Below are 16,409 nucleotides of genomic sequence, written 5' to 3' on the forward strand. Positions count from 1 at the left end.
GCTCCAAGGTACGACATTTAAGTGGGATACAATATTGTCCCCTCTACAAGACTTAAACCTATTTCAGTAGAGGACTTTATTTGTGAAATTTTTTTAAATGTCATTCTCAATTCTCGAACTCGAAACTTACAATTCGTAAAGCTGATGCTCAACCACTTAGCTATAATGAGAATTCTTAAATAAAATAACAAAAATATAAGATAAAATTATAGAAATCAATATAAGTTGACACTTGTAAGTATTTGATAATCAATTTGCTAATCATGTGCATTGTATAAATTTGACCAATCAAATACTTACAAATATATCAACTTATATTGGCGCAACATATACTCAGTAACATACGATTCATCACATCATTAGCAGCTTGATTACATACAATAAACCGATTAAAATTATTTCCATACAATAAAATAAAGACTTAAGTTACATACACTTCTAAATACTTATCTTAAAAAAAAAAAAGTCATCCAATGTGAACATAATAGTTAGTTATATATGAATTTTAGTTGATTTGGAAAGAGTTTATTTTTTTAAAGTAACTTTTATTCACAAGTCTTCAAACTACCACAAATCGTGGAATGACATATATACAAACACTAATAATTACACTTATACATTAAAGAGATTCCAAACTTGCAAACTAATTGAGCAATGCCTCGATTGATTTTTGTACCATTAGTAACTCGTAGTCTTAATCTCGTAAATGACCTTCTCCACATCAATATTCTTTCTTTTGAATTTCAATTCATTTCTCGCCATCCAAATACACCAACATGCTTCAAAGACCACACCTTTAAAACCTTTCTTCCCTTTTTTTCCTAACCCCATATGTTCTTTAACATAAAATAAGTCTTTAGCAAAAAAAAGAAAGATCGGGTTATCCTTGCACCATATTCTAGCTTTGTACCATATATCCAAGGCGATTTCACATGAGCATAAAATATGTTCAAATGGTTTCCATTCCTTCCTGACACATACCACAAACCACACTGTCAAAGTTGCAGTTCCTAGTTCTCAAGACAACCAAAGTCGGTACTTTATCCAATGATACTAACCTGTAGGATGTAAATGGGTATACAAGATTAAGTACAAGGCTAATGGGGAAATAGAGAGGTATAAGGCTAGGTTAGTTGTCAAAAGGTTGGTGTTGACTTTTGATGAAACCTTTGCCACATAAAGATGTTGCACTTCTTCGTCACCCATTTTGATCATTTGAACATGAGATTCTCTTTTTCATCGTTCCTTTTCCTCAAGAATTCTTTGACATTCCTAACCGAGAAGTTGTTGTCTTTACTTCCTGTCCATACCCATCTATCTTTCCGTTGGTTAACAACAACCCCACTCATCAATCTTCCTACTCCTTCCAATTCCCGAAGCTCCTCATAAGTCGATGGTGAACGTGACCATAGACATTCTGACCCAAAAACATTTGTCGTTACACCAACTCTTTCTTTGACAAAACACTTCTTTTCTTTTTCGAGTTTGAACACTAAAAGGAATGAGCATCATAAAGACTATCACTGCACCAGCTCATCTGTCGAGCCAGAAACGTACATGATCCCCCAACCCAGAAGCGTTGTTTTGATTGATGCTAGTACTTATGACATTTTTTTTAGTATTATCGAATTTATTTTTACATATATGCAAAACTTTGGTACAAAGGGATTAGTTTTTATTTATTGAACAATGCCTATAAAATCCACGGGACGACACTGCTTAATTGAATACCACTCTGTCGTATAGATGCCTGATGGTTGGAGAACAAAATGGGCACAACCATTACTCCTTTCATCTCCATGTTTCTTTTATTATTTAAGTGGATGAATAGAGGTAATGAGACATTCCTTACAAATGGTGAAAAAGTGAAAAATACGGAGTAATAGAAATAGTGGAAGAAAAAAAGTGAGGAGTGGTAAAGGATGCTTTCCACTCTTATAGAATGCCATTTTTTAACTAAAATTGTCTTCTTAATTTTCTACTTTTCCCCAATATAGTCGGGCTGATGGTTATTTTCTTTTTGTGGCACTCTTTCAAAACTATTAAAAAAATCATCTAACAAGTATGCTTATTGTATAAGTGAACAACCAATCACGATTCACATAACAAGTTTCTAAGCAAAATTTACAATCAAACTTTCATTTTCACAAAATGCAAATTCAATTCCTTATACAGTAAAGGCTGGGACTTGTAAAGGAGATCATAAATATTGGCACCCGGAAGGATATCAAAGACATACAATAACAATATACTTGATTCCATCAAAAATGGATTTTAAAGAAAGAGGTCGTTTGGCTCCAAAAACTTATGAAAAATTGGTTAAATAAATTTTGAATTTTGTTCGTTTTCATGTTAATTTAACCAACAAAACAAAATATCTAAATCTCATTTTATCGGATTTCTATAAACATTGAGAACCAAACGGCCCAAAAAGATAGATGGTCATATATATATAAAAATTCATAAACATTGATGTCTCGAATTGGGGATCAACAAGAAGAGGTATCCCATTAGCAGATTTGTATGTGCTTTGATGTTTTCAAATCTGTTTACATTGCACATGATCATCTTAGTTAATCATGTCAGCATGAATCTCCAAAAAAAATTATTACAAATCTAAAGGCCAAAGTCAACATTAGTTTCCCCATATTAATGTCTAGCAATTTGTATAATTGAAATATCTGATGTGCATCCTCATCATCTGAATCATGTACGTGATTAATTAATCAACCTAACTAAAGAACCTAATAATCAATCTAACAACATGATAATGACAATTGGCATATTCAAAGGAAGATATTGAGAGATATAATAAGTGAATAAAACATGTCATGCGATAAAATCTTTAGGTTAATATATCATTACTCAGTCATTATAATTAACCAATCATATTACACATAGGTCTACTCTTACCTTTCTATGACGTATTCAAAGTGTACCATACCTTTTTTTATTGAGTAAAGGGTTAGTTAACCCGGATGGTTTAATTTTTTGAACGGTAAACTTTTATTGATATAAAAATAACATTTCCAGCAAGACACCGAATATGAAAAATTACAACAATTATTGTTGTAATTCTTATTACTTTCAATATTTGGTGTCTTGTCGAAAATGTTATTTTTATATCACTAAAAGTTTGCCGTTCAAAAAAAAATCAAAAACCAGGCGATATAGTTAATTGCTATATCGACTAAATAATGTACATGCAAGTTGCAACAACCAAAACCCACCGAAGAAAACATGTCATCCCTATCTCTAATTAAACGCCAACACAAGATACGACTAGACAGAGATAACTAAATCAAGCATCTATGTTGTAGCCGTACGACGAGAACAAGGATCTTCCAGGCAACAAGTGCCTTTTCAACTCGGCTTGTCTTCTTAAACTTGAAGGCGAGAAGCTTCAAATGAACATTAGAGAACACAACTTTAATCAATTGGTATTTCATTCTTTTCTTCTGGTGAAATGATCTTAAGTTGCATTCCTACCAAATAAAGTGAACCGTAGCTGCCAAAATCAGTTTCTTAGAAACACTTTGGAACGACCTCTTCTTAGCAAATGTCTTAATCTTACTCATCGATAAGGAATCGACGATTAACGCTTTTTTGGTATTGAGAATTCAAGTACTTTTGACAAGTCGGGGAAAAAAACTCATTGAGTTATAATATATAAACAACTTTAAATATAGGGATATGGGATGTATTTTGACACTCCCCCGTCCTCGTGATAAAAATGGATATGGGATGTATTTTGACAAAAATTTCTATTATTTAAAACGTAAATCAATTTTACATCAATGCTAAGAAAGAATATAGCATACCATGTGGCATGTGCTTACAAAGTGATGTTTGTTAATTGATGGATTTACCAAGACCGTGCACTATTATAAAATTTGTGTATTGTGATGTATTTATAGAAAATGGTGATACATATATCACTTCCCATAACTTATATGATTATGCGTTTGTACTTTTACAAGATTTTAGTTCTAATCGGGCGCTTTTCTTTGTAAACATAATGAATAGAGTTTAACTATATTAACCGAAATGATAGAATATGATAGAGTGTTATTTTCTGCCCCTGTCAAATAAAGTAAAGGGAGAAGGGAGAGTCTTTCTCCAAAGAGTATTATCACGTAGAAATTTTACATACAAATTCTCAACTAAACCGAACATTTTTGTGTATTTTGCTTACAACTTGTTTCCAAGATTTGGGGGAAAAAAAGCAAATAAAGAGAAGAACCTTCACTAATAGGCTCCAATTTTCTTTTGGGTTCAGAAACAACATGTGTATGCACATTGAAGTTGATTCTTATAAATGTAGTCATTAACTTTTGAAAACCTATTATCCTGTCATTCGATGTTCATAAGGGCTTGATTTCATTTAACTTTAGTGTTTCAATCATACTATTGCCACATGTTATACAACATCCACAAATAATAAAAAGAGGTTGTTCTCATCGCTTTAGATAAGCCCAAAAGTGTATATGATCGATATAAACATGAATGCTTGGTTGTCAAAATCGGTTGCCAGTTGGCGATATACTGGGTTGTCCCTTTATTTTGGCTGGAGGTGGGTAAAGGGTAATCAACTAACTATTGTGAATGCCTCTAGGAGCGATGACACTAGAATCCTGAAATGGTTGCGACTTACCTAGACGTTATCATTAAGGGGCGGAACATGACCAATATGTTTTGGGAGGCCAAGTCAGAACGTGACCAATATGTTTGAGGGACCAAGTTCAATCAATATGTCTTACATAACTCTTGGTATCTATATAAACAAAAAATTTATCAAGTGGATGGAGATTAAGGGTTAGCATACACAGTAGTTAACAAACACTAAAGTCTAACTCACCAAAAGACATTTAACATATGGAATAAGAGATAAAAGAGACATACCCTCGTGAAGTTGAACAACTATCACCATAATTCAACACGAGTACTCTGTCGATTTCATGTTTGCCTTGTTTCCTTTTGGAATCTACTTATATCTCACAAAACATTGGCTCATAGTGTTTGGATATTTCTAGTTGTGGGTTGCAGATAGCACATTGTAGGCCAAGTTCGATAAGGAAACATTCCTCTGTTTGGATGATACAGGTTTTGCCTGTAATACAATTGTCTTCTTGGGCACAATCTCGATAGATTAAACATACTCAGTAATATACATTAAATCAATAGAACATTTTATAAGCAAATACAATTTTCTCAGGCATGGTAGATAAAACCAGTTTCTCTTGGAATCCTGAATATGCCAATAATTGTGCAACACCAACCTTTAGCCACAGACTCAATATCTAACCAAGCGTTCCACAAAACAGGCGTTTGCATAGCGCACAAGAACATTGTACAGTGCGCATGTGCAGGCCCTGAGAAAATTCTTTTGTGATGGACTGATGGTTTCTACAACAATAAAGAAGTAAAACAAAACTATTTGTAATGGTACGTAGAAATTTAAATTATAATTTTTGTATTAATCGTGCAAGTCATCCACAACACAAGAAGAGATCAAGATCAAGCTCAAACTATGTCAAGTGAAAGTCATATCATTTACTAACCCGCATTTACTACAATATCGCACTTGTCTACATTTTCTGATCAGTTTACTATGAGATATATCAACATCAAGAAGGAAAAAAAGGGCATGGAGATGATACAAAGCATTAATACGAAACTATCTAAAAACCCCCCAACAAAACAAAAACATGCTGTAAAATCTAGGCTATCTCAGTGTCACTGTCATGATTCACTTGTTGTACTTCGTAATTCACCATTCAACTCGCTTTTTGGGATCTCACCTGAATCAGCAATAATCACCTTTTTACGGGGTTTCCCGCTGTAAGTACCTGCCATGCCTTCTACTGCATACACATTATCCATCCCTTCAATAACCTTGCCAAACACAACATGTTGACCATCTAACCTGAAAAATCAGGGTCGTCTAATGTGAAATTTGACCAGCATTTAAAGGATAGTTTTTCATAGATATAAGACGTAGATCACTGTCCTAAAATAGTGGTAAAATATCCTTTATTAAAGGATTTTCAAGTTCCGGTGACCTCTTTGCCTATCCATAAGTGCACTGCTACAAGCTAAGAAGCTTACCAGTAGGCCTTAACTGTGGTGATGAAGAATTGTGAACCATTGGAATCTGGTCCTGTATTAACCATGGCCACCATACCTGCAAACATATAGCATTTTAGCAGAACATTACATATGTTATCTAACAATTAAGAATAGTTCTTCCCCGTGGATTATTAATGTAGAGAAGAAAGTCAAAAACCTGGGTGTGATTGCTTGATTTTGAAATTTTCATCACGGAATGTGCCACCGTATATAGATTCATTTCCCCTCCCATCACGATAGACAATATCTCCACCTTGAATCATGAAGCCAGGAATAATACGATGGAATGGTGTTCCTTTATAGTGTAGCGGTTTACCACTAGAACATTTTCCCAATTCTCCTGCAAGTCATGCAGTTTTTAGTGTTTGGTAAAAGATATACTCCTATATGATATACCATTTTCGAATAATTTATGTCGACATATGAGATTTGGAACACCAATTGCTATAAGAAAATCTCATATTGAATAACTAACTTAACTACCCCTGATGTTTATCAACTGAATGCAACAATCACTATGAAAACCATATCAATGAAATTCCCCAAATTCAAAGATAGTTTTAAAATCTGTATATGATGATGGAAGCTTAATTACCTGTACACAGAGCACGGAAATTTTCTGCAAAGATGAAAACAATGAAGATTAGTTTATGATAGATAATCATCTCATAATGTTTTTCTAACTTTCTCACTATATGTACGCCAGATGATTTAATACTTATAGCAAATTCATGAAGTCCCAATAATCTTTTGGAGTAGTTCAGTAAGGGTAAAATGATGGATCAATAAGCTTACTTAGAGGGTGCTGAGATTGCATGTTTTGAAAAGCTTATTAGCTTACTTAAATTCTTACAACACAATAAACACATTATACAGTGTTTTGTTGAAGACAAGTACTTATTTACATAGTTTGTGATGATACAAGCACATTTCTATGACCACTGAAGATGTTAATTAAAAGGTCTTAAAAACAAGCATAAGCTGAAACTACGCCACAAACACCCTCTTAAATACACGATTAACATTTCAAATATTCAAAGAGATGTTTAAAAGCTCACCAACAGTTTTTGGCACCACTTCACCATACAATCCAATAACGATTCTTCCTGAAGTAAAACTACATAAGGTTATAACCAAACAAAAATATCCAGATACTCTCTAAATTGTTATAAAGCAGTTACAAGTTAATATGTCATTTGCTAGCTTAATTTGAAAGTGTCGAAAATTTCCCAACAATATAGCAACTAAATTCCATCATATATTTAAAACGATCTTCGTTACGGAGTAGTAGTATTAGTTTACATGCTACAGAACAAAACCAGATACCAAGTGTGAAATATCCTGTATACATTTAATTACCAATTAATTTGCAAAAGGTTGTTCCTTCAACTCTTAACATTCCTATCACAAACAAGCAGGCATGGTAAATGGGCAGATAGGGTAACAGAGTGAAACGGGTTCAGCTCAAAACAAATAAGTTTTTTGTACAGGTCGGCTCATTTCCCTAAGACACTTCAATGTCCATATAAACATTTTTTGATAAAAAACAAATTTAAAGAATGCAATGATTGAAGTGGTTTCATCACTTCAGGCATTCAAAATACATTTCGGATACTTCAACTGTTTCATCTATCAAACAGATTTCATACATTTCCCTTTAGGCTAGAATTTTTAAACCCATTTACCCTGAAAGATATACAACCCCAACTTGGCCCATTAATAACAAATAGGTAGACGGTCTCACCACTTATTAATAATTCAAAACACATGAAATGTAGACGTGAAGGTTGATACCTAAACGTTGCTTATCAATATCAACATCCAGGAATACTCTGTGAGTAATTTTGTACACCGCCTCCACTGCATATTCCTCCTAAAATTTAGGTTAAGGGTAACAGAATATTAATAGCTTTTACGAAAAACTGAAAAGAACTTCAGTACTCGCATATAAAAATTTTGTGAGAGCAAGAAAAGTAATGGGTGATAACATAGTACTTAACTACTTATGGGCAATGTCTTGCAGATTTACGTAACTTGACAACTGAAACACAAATAATTATGGGCTGTCGTTTCTAGTATCAATCAGACTATCCCAGGACATTGAGACCAAACAGTCTCATTTATATTTTAAACTTCAAACCAAACTTTCCAAGCACCTTAAGACCAAAACTATAAACGATAAACGAAAAGGTTTAAATAGCGCTTCTTTAATTGTGTGAAACGATCACCCATAGGCAAGATGCCTTAACATGTACAGTGCTCAAGATATTGCTGTGTTAATCTAGTGCCAACACATAGAAACCTAGTTCCTTTTATTTAAATCTTTTCATTTATTATAATCTGTCCTGCATCAGAAGAAGTTTTGTCACGAGAACCTTGAGGAAAAGAAAAAGAAAACAAAAACATTGTGCCGAGAAAATTAACATAAACTTTCTAATAGGGTTTTTTTTTTTTTTTTTTTTTTTTGAGGAGACTTAATCACATTTCTACAGTTTTACATAATCGAAACACCCAACAAAAGGCAACAATTATGTCACATAATCAAAAGGGAACCATTGTGACATGTATACTCAGAGCATCATGAAGAAAACAGCAAACAAAACTAGTGAATGTTCGTACTATAAAATTAAATAATAAAGCTAAAAATGAACAATATTCCGAGTGCCAAAAAAGATAACGATAAAAGTTCATTACGCCAATTTGAGGTATCTAACGATAAATGTACAATTGCCTAGAAATCAGCCTAAACTTCAATTTCCTCACATTTAGGGATAACATAGACTAAAATCATACAGCATTACATACATCACAGTGGAAAAAAAAACGATACGTTTGTAAAAAGAATTTCGGCCATGATCATACGAAAAACACAAATCTACAAGTTGAATGTAGTTTTTAACTATCTTGGTTTTGCTATAAAAAGAGATTAACTACGCAGTGTCTTGCCCGTTTGCCTTCTATTTCCATATACAATTTTCATTATTAGATATATATATATATTTTAATCAGTCAATCCACATTGGAGTTAATTAATAATAAGCTACTAAAAGAAACAACTTCCATATCAAAAAGAAACAGATCCAAAAACAAAATGAAATTCCAACTATCAAAATCAATAATAATTATATATGTATATAAAAAAAATATAAATAGAGTTGATACCTGATAAGAGAAGGAAGAGAAGTTACAGAAGAGGAAAACAAGTGTAGTAGTGATCAACAAAAATAAGAGTAATACAAATCTTGGCCGCAACAATACATTCCTATCCATCTCATCTGATTCTCTTTATACATTCATTCAAATAATTGATTTATTGATTGTCGTTTTGTGTATAAATGCCTGCTTCTTGATATTATTATTTGTATGTATGTGTGGAATTATACATATACAGTTATACACACATACACCAGGTGTTTGACTATATGTCAATGTGAGGTGAGATAAAGACGGATACTGTTACCATTTGCGTATGTGTCTCTTTGGGGGTAACAGTTTCAGGCCCAATCATTTAAGGGCTTAACTATCCTGATAAAACTTTATACCTTTTTGGGCTTAGTTAACATCTCATGTAACTTTAGGCCCAATACCCATATGGTAAGAATAAGTGGATAACGAGATTATTTCTCGCGTGGTTAAACATATTAAATTTTTGTTATAACTTATATTGAATTAATAATTATTAAATTATGCACGTCAAGATTTGATGATACAATTATTTCAAAAAATGTTTTTTGTCAGAAATTATTAATAGGATATACATGTTAATAATAGCTTTTATAAATCAATAATGTAACATCATGATAAATGTAGATGTTAGTTGCTAAAAGATTTTATATATTAAAGATAACTAAATGTTAAATTTATGTAATATCATAGTTTAGCAAATATAGATAAACGATGTTAAAAATAGCGATATTATCATTTTTAAAATAATTTATTTTTGTATTATTCTAAACACAATATACATACTAATATATTTTATTTAAATATCAAAAAATACTAATGATGCAAAACTAAATATTTATAACCAAATCCCACTCATTTAACCTTTTTTTATATTTATTACGTCAAATGATTAAAATCTTATATAATGTCATAGTTTGATAACAAAGTACGACATAAAACAAAAGAAAGTATTATAAATAAATGAAAATAAAAAACTGATTTAAAGTTTAATAGTATAAAATGTAATTATTTTTCATATTTATATCATTAAAATAATTACTTTTCATAGTAATAAAATGTAGAAATTAGTTTCTATAATTAATAACTTGTCTATACTTTCACATTAAAGCAAATCACCCCCGTCCCATTTAACTTTCTACATTTGAAATATCTAATTTACCCTTTTAATTTACACTACTTTCACATACCTTATTCTTGAAATTTCAAAATTACCTTTAAAAAAAACCCCACACCTACCTAAAAACCCCATTGTGATAAAAACCTCATTCAATTCTAAAATTATTATTGAAGGTATTGTCACGGATAAAAAAAAATATCTTAATTGTCATATATTATACCATGAAATATATAAACAATAATTACCTTTTTATAACTGACAAAATTACTAACCAATTATGTCCCTTTTTATATTCATATTAAATTTTAATTTTTGACTATTTATTTTTTTTCAATTGCCCTGACTTCCCCCTCTACAATTGTATGTATTGTATGTTTCATACAATTGTAAGTGGTTATTTTTCAGGCTTAGTTTTTCCACTTCATTATTTCTTGCACCTAATCCGTGACTTATTTTTAGAATGATAGATACAGTTAGATGTTGCATTGATACATCTCATGAAAGTAACCTGAACGCTATAAACCGTTACGGCATCTGACGCACTATAAACTATCGCTGCTGCAACGCGGTAGCACCACTCTTATTAAATTAGAATTAAAAATACAAAAGTTTAAAAACGATACATGACATCAGCATTTTGATCTAATATCTATAATTAAATATTAAGCTTTAGCCAATGCAAACCAAACGACAGCTTGTATAAATGGTCAATTTTTTCTTAAAAACAATAAACTTATACAGCGTTATTATTTATTAGTTTTATTAATTTCAATGAAAATGAAAAAAACACAACAAAATTCAATTAGCTTTTATTAATTCTCAAACAATTGCGTATGTGTCTCTTTGGGGGTAACAGTTTCAGGCCCAGTCATTAAGGGCTTAATTATCCTGATAAAACTTTATACCTTTTTGAGCTTTGTTAACATCTCATGTTGTTTAGGCCCAATACCCATATTTATTACGTTAAATAATTAAAAACCTTTTTTATATTTATAATAACCAATTCTCACTCATTTAACCTTTTTTATATTTATTACGTGAAATGATTAAAAGCCTAAATAATTTCATAATTTTATAATAAAGTACGACATAAAACAAAAGAAAATATTATAAAGAAATGAAAATAAAAAAGTGATTTAAAGTTTAATAGTATAAATTGTAATCACATAAGGTCCTTTATGGAATATAATATCCAAAAGCTAGAAGCTGTATTCAAACGCTACATAAGGTGCTGCATGCTGTTTCTCAAATTTAAAAAGCTTGAAGCTCTTTTAAACAAACGAGAACAAGTACCTGTGCGTTGCGGCGGTGAGATGGTGAGGGTGATAGGTCATAGAATGTGATAGGTTATAGGAGGTGATATGTCATAGAGTGTCATAGCCAAATGCCTTAACCGTACGGGCTCCGCCCTCGGATTTAAAAATTCATCGAAAATATATCGAATGACATCTCTAATGAAAGAACATGAAATTTTAAGAACACCCATATAATTTTTATAATTTATTGATGTACGGTTATTGAGATAAAAGATTTTGAATAAATTAGAAAACTAAAATGATTTATGAAGGAGAGAGAAAAATAATCATTGGTTGATATTTGAGGAGAGAGAAAAGTATTATAGTTATTTTAGGTAAATATAGAATAGATAGGATGAGCATTTTAGAAAAGTACTTAAAATCAATATTGAAAATTTAAGTTCAATGTTGAAAATTTAAAGGCTTTTTGCTTTGTAATATAGTATAGAAGTATAGATATAGATGAAGCTTTTTATTATTTAGAAGCTTTTTTTTTAAAAGCTAAAAGTTTGAAACTCCTAAAAGCTTACTGTTAAATATACCCAAACTAAGAATAAAGCTATTAAGAGAAATCCGTCAACATTTTCGTGATCCGAATCCGAACCCGGATATACATTAGATCAATAGCACACATTGTAGTTTTAAGACTTCAATGATTTTAATAAGCAATCAAAATCAAATGGATTTATATAGCCTAGATACAACTTCTACCAAGTAATGGCTCTACCAAAAATAAAAGAAAACAACTCGAAACAAAATGGAATTAATCAAGGGTTCTCCATCTAAGCTTAGATGGAGAACTCCTCACATACAAATATTTTAATATTTGTTTGAATTTTTAATAAATACATGGCCCCCCATGATTTTTATGATTGTAAAAACCAAATGTGAGGGGTTCCTCATCTAAGCTTAGATGGGGGATAACCCCATACTCACTTCCCCCCTCATATATATATATATAAGAACATTTTTTTTTGCGAAAACCCTTGAAAACTTTTCAAATCAAGCCCAACCGATGATTGTTCTTTATATGAAAATTGTTTTTTGACTATTTTCTGAATAACTTATGTGTAATTTTGAAGTTTATAATTGTGTGGAGACATTGATTATCATCCGTTATACAATTATGTGGAGATTTGGATTCTTGATCACATGTGCACGAATATTGCTATGTCACATGTATGCAAGTCGATCACATGTAATCATAGCAATATTCGTGCACATGTGATCAAGAATCCAAATCTCCACATAATTGTATAACGGATGATAATTCATGCCTCCACACAATTATAAACTTCAAAATTACACATAAGTTATTCAAAAAACAATTTTCATGTAAAGAATAATCATCGATTGGGCTTGATTTGAAAAGTTCTCAAAGGTTCCCGCAAAAAAAAGGTTCTCAAAATAACTTTTCACTATAACACTCCGGTGAGAACACTGTTAAAATAAGAACGATGAAAACACTTAAAACCATCATTTTGATGCATTAAAAGTCCATAAAAGTAACAAAGTGCATAACTAATTATCATTATTTACGTGTTTAACAACACATTGATTCGTCAAAATCGAAAAATCACGTTTTTTGTTTTGTGCATCCATCTTGAATGCATATTAATCAAAATGATGCATCCAACAAAAAACGTGATTTTTTCGATTTTGACGGATTAATGTGTTGTTAAACACTTAAATAATGATAATTAGTTATGCACTATGTCAGTTTTATGGACTTTTAATGCATCAAAATGTAGTTTTTAAGTGTTCTCATTTGTTCTTATTTTAATTTAGTTCTCATTTGATAACCACCATCTACCAATAAACTAAAACAGGATTGACATATTCTTAAAACGACACGTGGCGAAATCCTTGTTCGACATGTGTCCTTTTAGTTTATTTATTTTGTTAAATTAGCTTTTTTTTAGTTGTATATAAATTCAATTTCCTTTTTAGACTTAGAATTAAACTTTAATTCTTGCCCTATTAATACAAAAGACATTACAACCTAATTTGATTGATCGTATTCTCACTAATAAATTTTCTCTTTTTTTTTTCTCAATTCTTCAACTCTTGTTACTTATATTAATTATAATAAGTTATTAACGTAAAGACTTCAAAAAGTTGAGTTTACAATCCGAAATCACAAGGCTATTTGTCATCATCCACTATGTTTTTAACTTCCGATTTTGATGTGTTTTTAAAAATTTAAGGTAAATCTAAAAATCTAACTAAACATATATTATATATATCATTACTGTTTATTATAATTTAGCATCGATTATCGATTTGCCTTAACCACGATTTATTTCATACTAACGAATCATGTATAAAGCATATTCGAGTTTTTTTATGAATCAATCTATATAGTTACCGTACATCGTACGGATATTAAGACTAGTATATATATATATATATATACATATTCCCAATTTACCAATAACATAAAGTAACACAATAATTCTAAACCTAAAACTTCTACTTTCTTATCGCAAACGTTTAACCATTTCTGGTTAAATCCTACCACATTAACATCGCACAAAAAGGGAGAGTAAGACCATTTGATTATGATCAAAGCATAATATATAAATAGGCTTAAGTATCGCTTTTATGTTAAATCACAAACATTTATAACACACCTGTTGTAGATCGATTTGATAGCCAAACTATCTAAACCAAACCATCCATGTTGTATCGTTACGTTGATCAATTAAAAACTCAACAAAAACAATTTAAAAAGCATGGCTCAAATATAATGTACACGTACAAATACAAAAGCAATTAAAGACAAAAAAAAAGTATACATTTTGGTTTCTCTGTACGGGTAATCAAACATGTTTTTCAAAAAACATTAATTTTAATTAATATAACGAAATAAATGAATTCGATTAAATTTGGATCTTGAGGATTCAAATTTTAATCCATGGGTTTAGAAAAGTGGAAAAAAAAATGGTAAATTTTGATTTTGTAAAATGATTAGCTCAGAATTTCATAATTTATAGCAATGTTGTTTAAAGACTAAATTTTAGTGAAGAAGTCGACGATGATATTTATGTGCCCCTTCGTTTACAGAAAGAACAAGTGATACTAGCAATTTAAAAACGATATGATAAAGTCACAATCTTGAAAGTATGCTACCTTTAAATATTTTGTTATTATTATTGTAATGAAACGATTTATAGCATGTGTTTGGTGTATAGGTATTTCAAGACTCGTGGTTTATGTGCATTGATATTTTAATTTTATGTTAATTGTTACAAGATTGGTCTTAGTAGTTTGTTATCTTTGCAAGAGAGTTTTTTTTAAATTCACTAACAATGGAGATTCTTAAATTTAGTTTTCTTTTTTCTTTTTTTTAAAATTTTTTTTTATTTTTATCCTTAATCCAAAATTAACTGATAGTAGGGATCATTGTCTTCATACAAGATTGGTCACTGTAGGCCATGGGCACTTAATGATCTTTTGTAACAACTTTGGAGCAAGAATGCATAATAAAATTTTAATTTAAAAACTAGGGTTAATATCACAAATGGCCCTTGTGGTTGTCGAAATTAGCGTTTTGTACCCTGTGGTCGATTAATGCTTCTAGATGCCCCTATCGTTTCAATTTTGATCACCAGAAGCCCCTGGCTCAAACGTCCGTCCATGAGGAGCTGTTAAAGCCCTCACGTGCTACCCACGTGAGGGTATTTTCGTCCGTCTGCTTATTATAGACTATAAAAACACTTTATTACCCCTTTTTACTATAACCCAATCGATCAAAACATACACACATCATATTCCCCTTTTTTTCTCTCTTTGCTTCCTCTTTTCCCATTTAGGGTTCATACAATTTCCAGATACAACTCATGGTTTTAAGATGCCATTGCGGAAATCCAACAGTAGTTCAAACTTCATGGACACCTCACAACCCAGGTCGAAGATTCTATGGCTGTGCAAGCAAGGTAAGTAATCGTGGTTACCTCAGGTGGGTTGATCCACCCATGTGTCAAAGATCCATGGACATAATTCCTGGTTTACTAAGAACTAAAAACAATCTTGAAGCTACATTGCGTGGAAGAGAACAACAAAATTGGAGAATGAAGATGTATTTAATTTGTAGTTGGTTATTTTTTTTTGTAATTTTCTTTTGTTCTTAAAGTAGTTGGTTGTTGGTTGTTGTAATGAAGGTAATCTGACATTTTGATGTACTTGGTTCCAATGTTAATGCAATTCCTGGATTGGGTTCTTTGTTTTTGTTGAATATCTTTTTTTGGTTATTTTGTGACAATAAACAATCAGATACATTAAACAAGATTTTGTGTCAAATTTTGTTTATTTTGTGACAATAACTAAGCAGACCAAAATGTGATACCCAATAAACAAAAAAACAAGCAGATAACAATGTGACAACAATAAACAAACAAACTAGCAGACATAACAATTTCCCTGAAAATTTGCTTGTATCAAGCATGACATACCAAAAGCATAGTTCAAATACCAAAAGCATGATTCAAGTTATAGTACCAACAGACATAACAAATACATTATACCAAAAGACATAGTTCAAATACCAACCCTTGAGATCTAAATTAAACCAAGCCTACTTGTTTTTAATTCCACCAAACCTCTTAACAGCAAGCTTGGGACTTTTGTTTAATCTTTGCCTTCCACCAGTTGGACTTGCACAAACAAAAGCTTGACTTGAA

General features: G+C 31.1%; 1 protein-coding gene across 2 annotated transcripts; it reads right to left on the minus strand.

Annotated features, from left to right (window-relative positions):
* Positions 1-5,529: 5,529 nt before the first annotated feature.
* On the minus strand, positions 5,530-9,509 carry LOC122609042 (peptidyl-prolyl cis-trans isomerase CYP21-1-like). 2 transcript variants are annotated; one of them, XM_043782104.1, is made up of 7 exons: positions 9,292-9,509; positions 7,924-8,002; positions 7,188-7,235; positions 6,725-6,748; positions 6,287-6,469; positions 6,109-6,184; positions 5,530-5,926 (listed from the first exon to the last, which is right to left on the minus strand). In XM_043782104.1, the coding sequence occupies exons 1-7, from the start codon at positions 9,397-9,399 to the stop codon at positions 5,743-5,745; spliced, it is 702 nt and encodes a 233-aa protein (XP_043638039.1). In that variant the 5' UTR covers positions 9,400-9,509; the 3' UTR covers positions 5,530-5,742. The 2 variants fall into 2 exon arrangements, with proteins under 2 accessions (XP_043638039.1, XP_043638043.1); XM_043782108.1 differs by lacking the exon at positions 7,188-7,235.
* Positions 9,510-16,409: the final 6,900 nt, after the last annotated feature.

This window comes from Erigeron canadensis, chromosome 1 (assembly GCF_010389155.1).
Source record: "Erigeron canadensis isolate Cc75 chromosome 1, C_canadensis_v1, whole genome shotgun sequence".
Lineage (NCBI taxonomy): Eukaryota > Viridiplantae > Streptophyta > Magnoliopsida > Asterales > Asteraceae > Erigeron > Erigeron canadensis.